Source organism: Balaenoptera musculus, chromosome 12 (genome assembly GCF_009873245.2).
Source record: "Balaenoptera musculus isolate JJ_BM4_2016_0621 chromosome 12, mBalMus1.pri.v3, whole genome shotgun sequence".
Lineage (NCBI taxonomy): Eukaryota > Metazoa > Chordata > Mammalia > Artiodactyla > Balaenopteridae > Balaenoptera > Balaenoptera musculus.
The window spans coordinates 34,790,497-34,803,943 of NC_045796.1; the positions used below are offsets into that span (position 1 = coordinate 34,790,497).

The 13,447-nt window shown below is 35.1% G+C and overlaps 1 protein-coding gene across 5 annotated transcripts in view; it reads left to right on the forward strand.

Annotated features, from left to right (window-relative positions):
• PTPRK (protein tyrosine phosphatase receptor type K) overlaps positions 1-13,447 on the forward strand; it is a 565,097-nt gene that overhangs the window by 204,031 nt on the left and 347,619 nt on the right. For all 5 annotated transcript variants that reach the window (XM_036871298.1, XM_036871300.1, XM_036871296.1 and 2 more), the window contains exon 3: positions 702-973. In XM_036871298.1, coding sequence (XP_036727193.1) covers positions 702-973 — 272 coding nt within the window. The remainder of the gene's footprint in view (positions 1-701; positions 974-13,447) is intronic.

The following is a 13,447-nucleotide window of genomic DNA, read 5'->3' on the forward strand; positions in this document are numbered from 1 at the left end:
GAGGCTTCAAGTAGGTGAATCTACTGTGTGTCAGAGTCTCAGCTCTAAAGGTTTTGGCATGTTAAACATCAGCCCTCACACTTACACTGCAAAGTATCCATATTCCCCGAACAAGTCCAGAGTTCTAGTACATTGCAAAAGGTCACACAACTTGCATAAATGATAATCTTGGGATCTGAAATCAGAAATGATTCCAGTGCCTGCACTCTTAGCCCCTCTCTGCATTAGTATTATGAATGGGGAAAAGGAAAAATACACTCCCTATGTAAACCAGGCCAATAACATACTTCTTTTGTTTGTTTATTTTTTTTGTTTGTTTGATAAAAGACCTTTGTTTAGCAAGACTAGAGATTATTTAGAGTGGGATCTGGACTTGAACCAGGCTCTACATGGTCTGTTTGACTTAGAAGAAGTTACTAATTGTGCCTCAATTTCCTAATTTGTAAAATAGGAATAATAACATGTTGTGAAGAGTAAATGAATTTGTACATGTTATGTACTTTGAACAATGTCTGTTACCCACTATAAATTCAATTCATCTACTTGTTTGATACCTTTTTATACCTCTGTTCTGGAAGATAGTCTTTTAAAATTAAATTTAATACTCAGAATAGATTAGTATTTTTGCTTTCTTTCTATTCTTATATTTCCCCTTTTGCTTATATATCTATTTAGCTTTATTTTATGTAATGTCATTTCAGGTTCCTATATGATAGTGGATTCTTCAGATCATGACCCTGGAGAAAAAGCCAGACTTCAGCTGCCTACAATGAAGGAGAACGACACTCACTGTATCGACTTCAGTTACCTATTATACAGCCAGAAAGGGTTGAATCCTGGCACTTTGAACATACTGGTTAGGGTGAATAAAGGCCCTCTTGCCAATCCAATATGGAATGTGACCGGATTCACGGGTAGAGACTGGCTTCGGGCTGAGCTAGCAGTGAGCACCTTTTGGCCCAATGAATATCAGGTAATCACCTCTTCTTTTCTGGTTCATGCTTTGATGTCATTGGATCTCACTGTGTATGTAATACTTAGAGGTAAATACTAGCCCCATAGGAATGAGAGATTGTTTCTTTAGCTCTCCTCCAGTGCTATGCTTGAGGAAATGTTTGACTACATTGGCACAAAGTCTTCAAAGTAGAGAAAATATTTCAACATATGGAAAAATGTAGTTTAGGTACAAAATTTGTTGGTTGTTTGGCAAAGAGCTGCTTATTGACAGATATATTTCTATGTCTCTGTTCAGGAAGAAATAGGCTTTTTGAGTTGAGTGTACTATTCAGACTGGATTGGTTTACTGGCTTCTTGAAAATAACATTTGAAAAATAAACATGAAATAGTGTTTCATGGAATATGTTATCTAAGGGGGAGGCATTTTCAATAATTTTAAAATATTTTTGTCAATTACATGGAGTATAAAAATAGGCAAACAAAACCTCACCAAGAATTGAGTGGGGGACAGTTTTGACTTCAAGGTAGCACTAAAGAATTTCAGTAAGAGTTTAGAGTCTTCATTCTAGTGACGAAGTGAATGCTTCATTCCATCCCACTGCCACTTGACTGCCTCTAATTACTTATTATTACTCATAAGTCTCCCTTACATGGCCTATCATGGCATCTCCAGCCCCAACTATAAAAAAAATAAGCAACCAACAAAAAAAGTTGTCCACATGTCTTTGGATCTTTCCCCCCCCCCCAGAAATGTTTGATTTAATTATGAGTAAACCAGACAATGAATAGTGTCAATACCTACATTGTGATTTGTGTGACAGAGTTTATATGGTTGAACCAAAGAAGTCCATTTACCAGTTTGGAAAGTTGTTCAGTAATCTTCATTGTAAGGTTCAGGACCTGGTAACAGAAAGTTACCTCTTCTGAAAGTTCACTTCTGTGTTAGATCTTGAGATTTAAACTTTTTAAAAGATTTGCCTGTTCGTAGCTTATTATAGAACCTAATGGGAATGAGTTTATGTAAAAGTATATTTTTTATTATTGTCGGTGAGTAATTTATAAGCTAATAGTTTTATTTCTGCTTTTTAAAAAAGCATGTTAGGCTTATCTTTATTCCTGGGAAGAGGGGAGAGGAAATCAATGCATTCTTTTAATTGCTTTGTTTTGAGTTGATTTTTTATTTTATTAAAAGTCTCTTACTTCATACAGGTAAGGTTCTCCATTCAGGGTTATGTGTCTATGAAGATTTCAGTGGATTTTTATTAGGTACTAGTTGATTGCATTATTCCTGAACAGAAGGACGTTTCCCTTCAGTCCTGGAGAGCCACCTGCTTCTTCAGGGCGCATAGCTCTGGGCGGGCTGCTTATGTGGTAGGTGAGTGGGTGGAGGTGTGTGAAACTAATGCTGAAGCACGGAAGCAAGGTTAACGGCCTCATCTGTTGACAACAGTGGGTTGATAACTCTCATTGCCGGGTCACCCTTACAGCACATTATCATTATACTGATTTCTTTAGAATCTGTTATTGGAGCTTAACCTAACACTAAAAAGAAAAAGCTCTGATTCAGCAAAGTAAAACTGTCCACAGATTCAGCCTCCTTAAACAAAATTAAAGCTCAGATAACAAAAAATCTAGCAAAATTATTAAAAATTTGGGTTCTGGAGTAAGGTTGCATATATTCAACCCTGTTTGTTGTTTGCTACCTGCGTAGATGGTACATTAAAGAATCAAATTGTTAGTTGTATCTTTGAAAATAAAACCCATAGAAGTAGATTTTGATAAATCCAGCAAATAATGTATCTGTGGTATCATACGGCTGATCCTTTGTAACTAAGAAATGGCATACATGTAATTACTTTTTCCTATTTTTTTGCTAAGATCTATCTTTGAATCATTGATATTAATAGCATTTTCTTTTTTTTTTTTTACCAAATTGTAGTTTCTATTTTATTTTATTATTTTTTATTGAAGTATAGTTGATTTACAATGTTGTGTTAATTTCTGCTGTACAGCAAAGTGATTCAGTTATACATATATACATTCTTTTTTATATTCTTTTCCATTATTGTTTGTCACAGGATATTGAATATAGTTCCCTGTGCTATGCATTAGGACCTTGTTTATCCATTCTACATGTAATAGTTTGCATCTGCTAACCCCAGACTCCTAGTCCATCCCTCCCTCACCGCCCCCAATATCATTTTCTTATGGCACAGATTTCTGGAATGTTAATTTTAATGTTGAGTTATAGTACCAAGAGCTGGATGAACGCTTCTTTGTTCAGTCTCATTTTGCATGACAAAGCTGCCTAGGTTACTTGTACCTGTGGTATTTTAAAGCAAACAGTGCAAAAGGAACCTGTGCAAGTTTCAGCCTGGCTAGTGAGATCTTTTTGGAAATCTCTTGTCAGAGAAAATGATTGCTAAATACATAGAACCTGTGGGTAAATGTCTCTTTGTTGCAGACTGAAATTTGAGCAATAGGTCATTTTTTAAGTGATTACTTTGCTTCCACATGCTTTTCCTTAACTTGCAAAACTTAACAATCAATGAGAGCAAATAACAGAGCAGAATATTTTTTATTCATGTGCTTAGTGCTCAATAAATTACTTGATTGATGTTTTCATCGATTTTGTCATTTAGATACCTAGTGGTATCTGTATATCAGTTAATTAGAAACAACTATATTAATGTAGCATTTTTGCTATTAGGAAATAGCATGAAAAACTTTTGACTATTGCTTAATGCAGACTCTTTATGGATTTTTAAAAATTAAAATATAGCCATTGCAATGTGCCATGTTATAAGCCTACTCTTTCATTCTTAAAGAAACACTGCATATTTTTAATGTTCTCAGACTCTAGAGAGTCTAAATAGAGTTATGATATTCATAGAAATTGTTCTCCTTGGTTCCACAGTTTACTCAGCTTCTCTTCTCCAGAGATCTTACACTCTTCAAACTTGTTCTTTAACCTTGTTTTTTAACTTCTCATTTTTCTTTTGTGTGTCTAGTGAAGACTCCTTTCTCTTCTTTGCTTGAGCCATTCCTTATCTGACCATCCCTTTGGTACAACCCCTTTTCACCCAACTTTAACAATAACAACAGAAGCAATCAAAAAGAAAATAGGCTGAGAGAGCTCCTACCTTTAATTAGTATAGGGTAACTTTTGTATAAAAACCATGATCCTGGGAGTGAAAACAAAATACTCCTTACAAGCTAGCTCTTCTCTTTTCCATTTTTCTGTTGAACTAAATATCTGAAAAAGATATAGCACACCTTTGGTGTGATTTTCCCTTCCCAGAGATTCCATCTTAGCAGATGCCTAAAGAGAAGATTGATGTGGTAATTTAATTATTTAAGCTGTGGACTATTCAATAATGAGGAGATGCCAGTTTTTAACCCCAAGAAACTTAACCTCTGATTTGAAAAAAAAAATACATGAAATTGTGAAATGAAGGCAAAAATGATTCTCTGAATAATGAATTTTGGTTACCTGGAAGATCAGGATAAGGGTCCTTGTCTCTGGGACCAGCCCTTCCTGGGCAAATCTTGACTCTACTGTTTAGCGGATGTGCAGCCTGGGGAATATTCTTTAATCTCTTTGACTGTAGTTTCCTCATCTGAAAAATGAGGATCACAACAGTACCCACCTCACTGGGTTGTTCTAAGTACTGAGTTAATACATAGTGTTTAGAAAAGTATCTGACACATAGTAGGGGTTTACCATAAATTAGGTTGATGTTATGATGAGTAAACAAAAAGATTGTGAACTCTATTGGATTTAATAAGTGCTCAGCATTTTCTTCTATTGTGAAAGCATACTATTCTTTTCTTTTTGAACACAGTTTTTTGTAGAGCAGTTTTAGGTTCACAGCAAATTCGAGAGGAAGGTACAGAGATTTCCCCATATCCCCCCAGTTCCCACACATGTATAGCTGCCCCCATTATCAACATCTCCCACCAGAGAGGTACAACAGATGAACCTATATTTGGTACAATAGATGAACCTATATTGACACATCATAATCACTCAAAGTCTGTAGTTAATTTTAGGGTTCACTCTTGGTGTTGAACATTCTAAGAGTTTAGACAAATGTATAATGACATGTATTCATCATTATAGAATCAGAGTATTTTTACTGCCCTAAAAGTCTTGTGTGTTCCACCTATTCATTCCTCCCCATCCCTACTCTCTTTTTTTTAAGGTTTTTTGTTTATTAAAACATCTGATTTTTTTGCACATTATTAGCATGAGGTCACACCATGCTAACCTCTGGGGATAAAGCCCTTCTTCTCTTGAAGCTTACAGTCTAGCTTGGCCCTGTAGAAGATAAAAATGTAAATCAGATGTAGGGTCTGCCTTTAAGGAGCCTAGTCCAGATGGGAAGGTGAGATATATGTAGATAAAACTTTGAAACAATGTAGCATTATTAAATGACTTAAGAGGGGCAGATCTAAAGTGTAGTGGGGAAAATGAAAACAAAAGACTTGTTTCCAAAGTAATTTGAGGCAGAAATGGGACTATAATTCTTGTTGCTTGATTTCTCTATTCCTAGATGAGTTTGCTTTCCACCGTACCTCATTGTTTTTGTTAAACCACCGTTATTTGGAACGAACACTTTCTATAGTGAAACACAACAAGCAAAAGTAAATTGCATTTATGACATAAGCATTGCAGTGATACAACTAATATATAAGGAACTGTTTCTCACCTGTGTCTTCAGAAGTAATAGATGTCTTTTTAGCTCAGTATACTAATTATAGAAAGTATCATATTACATGTATTTTATTTGCCATGGTTGCAAGTTGCTAATTCTTCCTGTTTTTATAGGCCTTAAGTAAGTACTGTAAATTTCTTAATTGCTCTAAACAGAAGTAAAAAGAAAAAAAAAAAACAACAACCCAAACATTATGAGTTATTATCTCAGTGTTAAATTTCAACTGAAGATCAGCATACCTCTAAAAGTGTTATTTTCTCCACTCTGGAAATCTGACCTGTCTTGTATGTGTAAAACTAAATTCTGCTCTTGGATTAAATCCATTAGTTTCTTACTGAACAGCGAGGTTGTTACCAAATGAGGCAGGCAGACATAACTTCCAAAACTATTAGTGGAAACCTAATCTGCTGGTTTCCATTAACTAGGTGCACATCATTAATCACAAAAATGTTGCGTGATGAAAACTACAGGGGTTTGGCCTGAAATTGGAAAGTGATAATATAGCTGAATATGCCTTTTTTTTTTTTTCTTCACCTCCTAATTCACTGAGAAATAAATGCTGAACTTTTGCCACCCATTTTCTTCTTAACATTTTTCACTGGTTTAAAAAACTGTAAGAACTGGACAAGCATTGGGGTCTTTTGTTTTTGTCTCCTTTTTAAAGGTTTATGTTAACATGCATTGCACTGATATTTTGGCAATGAAATGTTTGTTACACTCCAGAGATGCTACTGCTTTGGATCCAGGAAGATTGGGACTTAAACCAAAGGACTGTTTACTTAAATAAAACGTCTCTAAAAGATCGATCTCGAAGGATGGAGCTGAAGTAAGAGCATGCTCATGAACCATCCATGCAGAGAGTGAGGAAAGAGGATATCACTCCTGTGCCATAGCTCTTGGAATGCTCCCAATTTTTACTGCTCCTCATCCAACCATGTAGAGCCCCACTGAAGAGAGGAGGGTGGCAAGATTTTTCTTTTGTAGATGGATTTTCTTTCCTAGTCTGCTTGAGCTGCCATAACAAAATACTATAGACTGAGTGGCTTAAACAACAGAAATTTATTTCTCTCATGGTGTGAAGGCCAAAGATCAAAGAGTTGGTCTATTTGTTTCCTGGCGAGAGCTCTCTTTCTGGCTTGCAGATGGCCACCTTCTCCCTGTGTCCTCACATAATGAACAGAGAGAGCTCTGGTGTCTCATCCTCTTCTTATAAAAGGGCACCAGGCCTATTGGATTAGGGTCCCACACTTTTGACCTCACTTAACCTTAATTACCCCCTACAGGCCCAATCTCCAAACACAGTCACATTGGTGATTAGGACTTCAACATATGAATTTGGTGGGAGCGGACACAATTCAGTGCATAGCACTAGGTATATCTTACAGCTGTAACTTCATTTATAACCATTATAAATGACTCTGGCTCATTATCTTGTATGACAATATTGCAGATATTATTAATTTCCTGTTGAATAGTCATTCTACTCACTTTTTTCCATGTTGGCTAGGTACCCTCCCACCTTACTTACTTTCCCAACTTACTTTGCAGGTAGGAGTGGTCATGTGACCAGCTCTGGCTAATGAGTTATGATGGAAAGTCAGCTGGGAGACTTCTGGGAAAGGTGTTATTCCCTGATTAAAAAGAGATACATGTGGTTGCATGAGAACATGATGCTTGGCACTACTGTAGTTATTTTGTAACTCTGAGGAAGAAGATAACAAACTGAGGGTAACAGAAGAAAGTATGGAAGGAGCCAGGGGCCTACTCTCAGACAAAATAATAACACCAGCAACAATAACAATAACAATAATAACTTTCAAAACAACTTTTAGTTGAGTATTCTCCTATGCAGCCCAAAGCACCCTAATATGTCACATCTTTGTTGACCTTTCAGGCAATTCCCACCTCTTAACACATGTTTGTAGATAGCACATGTGAGACATATGGCAGAATTAAAAGTATACATATCTATCTATGAATGAAACAATTAATATTTTTCAGTCCAGTTGCAGGGAGAAGACAAAGCTATATACCTGAAAATGTAAATAAGACTGTAATAGAATGAGTCAATGACTGAAGGGAGTAGAAAGAAAGGAAGGAAGGATAATTTGTTGAGTGTCTACCATGCATAAGACACTGAACTGGATACTTCCATATATGTCATCTTTACTTTGTTTTAATATTTGATCAGGTGCTAAGTGAATGTTTCTTATCTTCATACATGGACTAAGTTGCTGGTTATTAAGTGGTTGAAATTATTCCCCTTTTCCTTTTTACTAATTTAACCTTGCTTTTAAAATTTTGGAATTTAGCCATATCAGTGACATCTGAAGTTGACTAACTTCATAACTAAATAGGCTTATTTTAGTTCTGGTAACAGTAATTGCCTAACATGGGCATTTTGGCTCATTTTTATCTTCTGTTTGATAGGCTGTTAACAAAGCAGCTTTTTGCTGCTCATTTTTACTCTTAATGTTTCCTTATTTGTTTCATTTAAAGTACTCCAAATAGGTTTGAAAAAACTTTCACATTATTATAGTCATCGTTTTCTTAAAACTTATCATCCTATGAGGATGACTTCTCTCTGTTTCCTGACGGTGATTTGCTTTTATTATAAAACACCTGCTTTACTTTTCCTTTGGACTCTGTTTGCATTGATTCATTGATGAAACTTAGAGTGTGTAAACAAATGTAAATAAATGAAAAAAAGAGTCCTGTTAACACAGTGATTATTGCAAGCATATGACAGAAGTCTGTTGTTATTCTACTAAATCATACCTGTTTTCATTTAGTGTAGCAGGAGCTGTCAAGTGTCCCTTCACTAATTCTTTTGAGAAATATTTCCATGAAATTAATGCACTTCCCTTTTAATAGCAGATTGAAAAATAATGAGCAGTAAGCAGAGTTAGGCAGTGTTTGTTCAGCTTATGACTTTCTTAGGAGTTTGTTTCATCCAAGGAGACTGGGGAAGACAGATGCTCCAAAGGGTGGAAGAGATGCCCGTACCTCGCTTGCTCACTCACTTGCGTTCAGCCCAGCTTGTTGAATCCAAATTAACACACTACTGATTCTTTGTTTTCCATACCTCAGTATCCATTAATTACATACATTTAATGGGCTAATCTTCATGTACCAAGATGAAAAAAAAAATGTATACTACTGGGGCAGGATTCCTAGCCAAATACAAAAAAATATAAGAACCATTTCCTTCTAATCCGTTTAATCTGACAATGCTGTACCATTTATTAATGCAATACCATATCAATGAGAAAAATATAGATAACAATTTAAAATCAATTCCTTGTTCAGTGATTTTTGTCTGCTGACTTTGATGGTTAATTGGAATTCCCCCCCCACCCCCCCCAAGGGCTTTTGATTTTCTGTACAATCTGAATTTCTATGCGACCTCTTTGTCCATTTCCATGTCAAAGACTGATTTTTCTTTATTTTATGTTTACGTGGTGTGTAACAAAATATCGCTTCCTCAAGGGAAAAACAAAACTAAACTGGGTGACATTATGTTTTTATCTAAAATTTAACTTTTTTGCTGTGGTGATTTCAGTTTCCATTCTTAGAACATAATGGAAAAAGGAAAGGTTGTAATTATCTATTTTAGCATAAACTTTTCAATTGAAAGAGTATGGTAGGGAGGAAATATAAAGGAAATGTGAGACATATTTGTAGTTCGTATCTAGTTTACTATTCCTTTTGATTATTCTGTTAATTGTAATAAAAGTTGGAATTTAAAGGAAAGCAAACTTTGGACACTGTAAATTAAAACATCCACTTATGTAATCTAGTGGACATTATGGTTAATTTTAACTGTTTTGATTTTCAAAAGGTATTTTTAAAGCTGTCCTTATAAAGCTAGCTGCTACCTGTTATTTCTGCATTTAGTTACATAAATAACCACTGCACACACCACTGGAATTCCCTGATGAGATTTAGATCCTTAATATCCTTTGAATGATCTTTTAAAAAAATCATTCTTCTCAGCTTTCTGGAAGCAGTAAATCAATTCTCATTTTTTGCTTAAAAATAAGGTGTTTACATTATATTTACATTCTTATATTTTAAAAACATCTATATGACTGGACACCCAGATTATAAACAAATACATTTATTGACTGAGTTAACTTAATTTGAGGAATTTTAATTTTTGAGTGAGTTATTTTGTATTACCCTATATATTGATTAAAATTATTTTATGTATTTAATAAAATATTGTCAAAAATAAAAAAAATAAGGTGTATAGCCATAAATTTATACCAAGTAATAATTCAATAAAGTAATAAAGAATGGAAAATTTCTAGCACCTAGAGATCAAAGATTGGTTCAAACTTCAACATCTTTAGATCCTGGAGTTTTGCAACAGCAGCACAAATATAATACTTGGGAACAGATACAGCGATTCTCTGGGTTAATATTTATTAAAGGACACTTTTGGTTTGGTTGTGAACTTCAGTATGTTAAACTTACAAAGGAATGAAGTCAGTTTAGCCCCATAAATATCAGAGTGAATTTCTGTCCTGTTTTTGTTTTGGTTGCTGTTTGTTTTCTTTTTCTTTTATGTTTTCCCCTCGTATTATCCACCCCCTTCCTTTGGGGAGAGGTAGTTATAAGCAAACCAATAAATACATAACCAAATAACTATTTTTTGAGTATGTTTATAACATTAGGTTTTGTGATATGTTGCATGAGAATTAGAAGTAGATGGTCTCATTTTTTTATGTTGGTAGAGAATAAAGCTGAGGTCATTTTATATATAGGGTAAAGGTTTAAATTAGAAGCCTTTTGGTCTGTGTTCAATCCCAGGTCCATTGATCATCACGTCCTTGTTCACTGAGTGGCTCTTTTGTGTGACCTTTTGAGTTTCAGTCCCTACAATATGGGATGATAGCTAGTCTACTAATTATACATGTGTTTTATGAGGTAATGAAAGCCTCAAAGTATTCTCTTTAACGCTCTTATTTACAAATGAAAGGTACCAACTAAAGCTAGCAAAGTCAAAAAGAGATAGAATTGAAAAGATTTGGGATTCTGTCACAGCATGTTAGGGAAGTAGAATATCCAAGCCTGAAGAAGGTAGGGGCCCTGGAATAGCAACAATAACATTGACTTTTTCTCTGTATGTCACCATGAATGACTCACTAATTTATCCCTTTCACAAGTATTTATCAAAGCAACCTAATCTATGTCAAGCACTATTCTGGCTGCTGGGGATATACAGTTCAAGGTTCCTATTCTCCCAGGAGTTCTACTCTAGGGGTGGGAGGGGGGAAAACAGATAGATAAATAAATGAGCAAAATATCAGAATGCAATAAGTGCTAAAAAATGAAAGTAGAATAATGTGAGAGTTAGAGTTCTGGAAACCATCTTGGACCAGGTGGTTCAGGAAAAACTATAGGAGAAAGTGATTTTCACCTGGAGATCTGAATGGTGAAAGGGGCCCAGGCACACAAAGATCAGGGAAATGCAGCAGAAACAGAGCAAACAGCTAATTCAAGGCCCTAAATTTGGGGAGATTGGCATCGTGGAGGGATAGAGGACAGGTGGAGGAATGGTCAAAGGAGACCTTTTCTAGGATGAGATGGGCAGGTTCTAGTTATGTGGAGCTTTGTCATCCAAGGAAAGACTTTCAACATGTCTAAAAAGATTTTTATAAAGGGATTCTATTTACTCATTTTTGGTCTCATCTTGGAAATGTTCCAAATATATATTCTTCTTTAGTCTTTTCACAGCTTACTCTCCAGTCACAGCTCTGCTTGTGTCCCCTCTTGATAATGGTAACAGTTCTCTGTTTCCCTTGCCTTCAATTCTATTATAAATCAGTTACTTTTGGGGGGATGGTATTTTGCTGATATTGACCTCCTTAGATTTTGCCAGTGTTTCCTTTAAAGTCAAAATGTTTAGCCTTCATTTGAGGTCCTTCATAATTTAGCCTCAGTCAACTGCTCCAATCTCTTTACCATTATTTTTTTACAGGCACCCTCTGCTTTAGTCAAACTGCAAGATGCTCTAATTGTTCTTTGGGCACTTTGCGTGTATATGTGAATGTAAATATGATATATATATATCATGTTTATATATATATATATATATCATGTTTATATATATATATATATATATACACCTTAATATATAAATATATAATATATATACTATGTACCTTATATATAATATGTATACCTTATATATAAGTATTATATAATATATATTATATACTATATATATACCTTCTAAAATGCCTTTGTTTCTTCCTTTGCCTCGCCCAGGTTCTATTAATCTTTTAAGACCCAACGTTATGCCCACTTCTACCATGAAGCATTTGTTAGTCACTTCACTTCTCCTTATATCTTTATTGCTTACATTGCTATTTAGACATTTAGCTTGTAATATTTCAGAGAGTTTTATGTTTTGTGCCCCCAAGTGGATTATAGAACCTCTTTGAAAAGGGACTGGGTGTGCCGTAAAGACAGTGTAATATTTATGTGGTGCTTTGTATTTTGAAAGCAGTTTGACAAATTAAAAAAAAAATTCATCTTCACAGTAGCATTTTGAGGTCATTAGGAAAAGGAGAACTATTTTTATTTTAGAGATAAGGACTGAGAGAGGATAAGTGACTTGTTTAAGGTCATGTTGCTAGCTAGAATTGAGTTAGGTCCCCTAAAGGTAAATTCTAGTTCCTCTCTTATGTATCAGGCTGTCTGTTTGTTTATTGATAATGATTTTTCAGTCTCGGTCTCAAAAGAAAATTTGATTTGCTGATTAAATATTAAGTGATGGGATAAGAGTAAGGTTATAGTTATTTCACTTCCATACAATATCTCAGGAAGTTCTTCCTTATTATTATTTGCTAATATTTCTTTAAAAACATTGAATATTTTTATGGTTTGTCTGTCAAGAATTGATTGGATGAAGTAAGCTGAACACTTAAGGGCCAGCTCAGAACTTTGGTGGATTGGATTTCAATTCCTTTCCATAACCAAGTATTTACTGAGTTGTTATTACATGCTTGGCACTAATGTAGGCTCTGGGAGAAAACAAACAAGTATGAAAACAATTTCATACCTTTCTTTACGGAATATAGAGTCCACTCAGGAAACTGGCCATGTGTTGACAAGTTTTGGTGGTAGGTGATGGTTAAATGGGGTTCTGTTATACAGTTATCTCTAATTTTATATATATTTGAAAATGCCATAATAAAACAATGGGAAAAAAAAAAGTCTTCTGAGGGAGATGAAACTTCCATATTGGCGGTCTTGTATTGTTATTTAATTAAATGGCCAAAGAAGTGAAGAAAACAATGCTGTTAAAGGAGCTCCAAGAAGGAAGCAACACACAGGCTCTGTGGTCAGACAAAAATGGAGTGGGATCTGGGTATGCAAAAGCAGGAGTAAAAAGGGGTTTAGGTTTCCTCATTGCCAGGCATAGATAGCGCCCTCTGCTGTCAGAAATGAGAATGATCATATTGTGTGAGGGGACAGCCACCCTGGTCTGGCTGAAGTGGAGGGTTTTGACATGAAGAGGAGTGACAGATGATGTTGAATCGGTTGCACCCTATTATTCAGAAGTTTCCAAATCCAGGTGGTGAGATTTGTTTGTTAATTTGACTCCTAAATGTTTGTGGACCACTCAGAAAAGTCTATAATCAGCATAGCAGCGTGATGACAGTGATGATTTTTAAAAGTCATTCTTTTTAAGGCTAAGCTCAGCAGATCAGAGGTGGACCTTAACTCAGCATTTGCTGGTTATCCCCACACTGCTATTA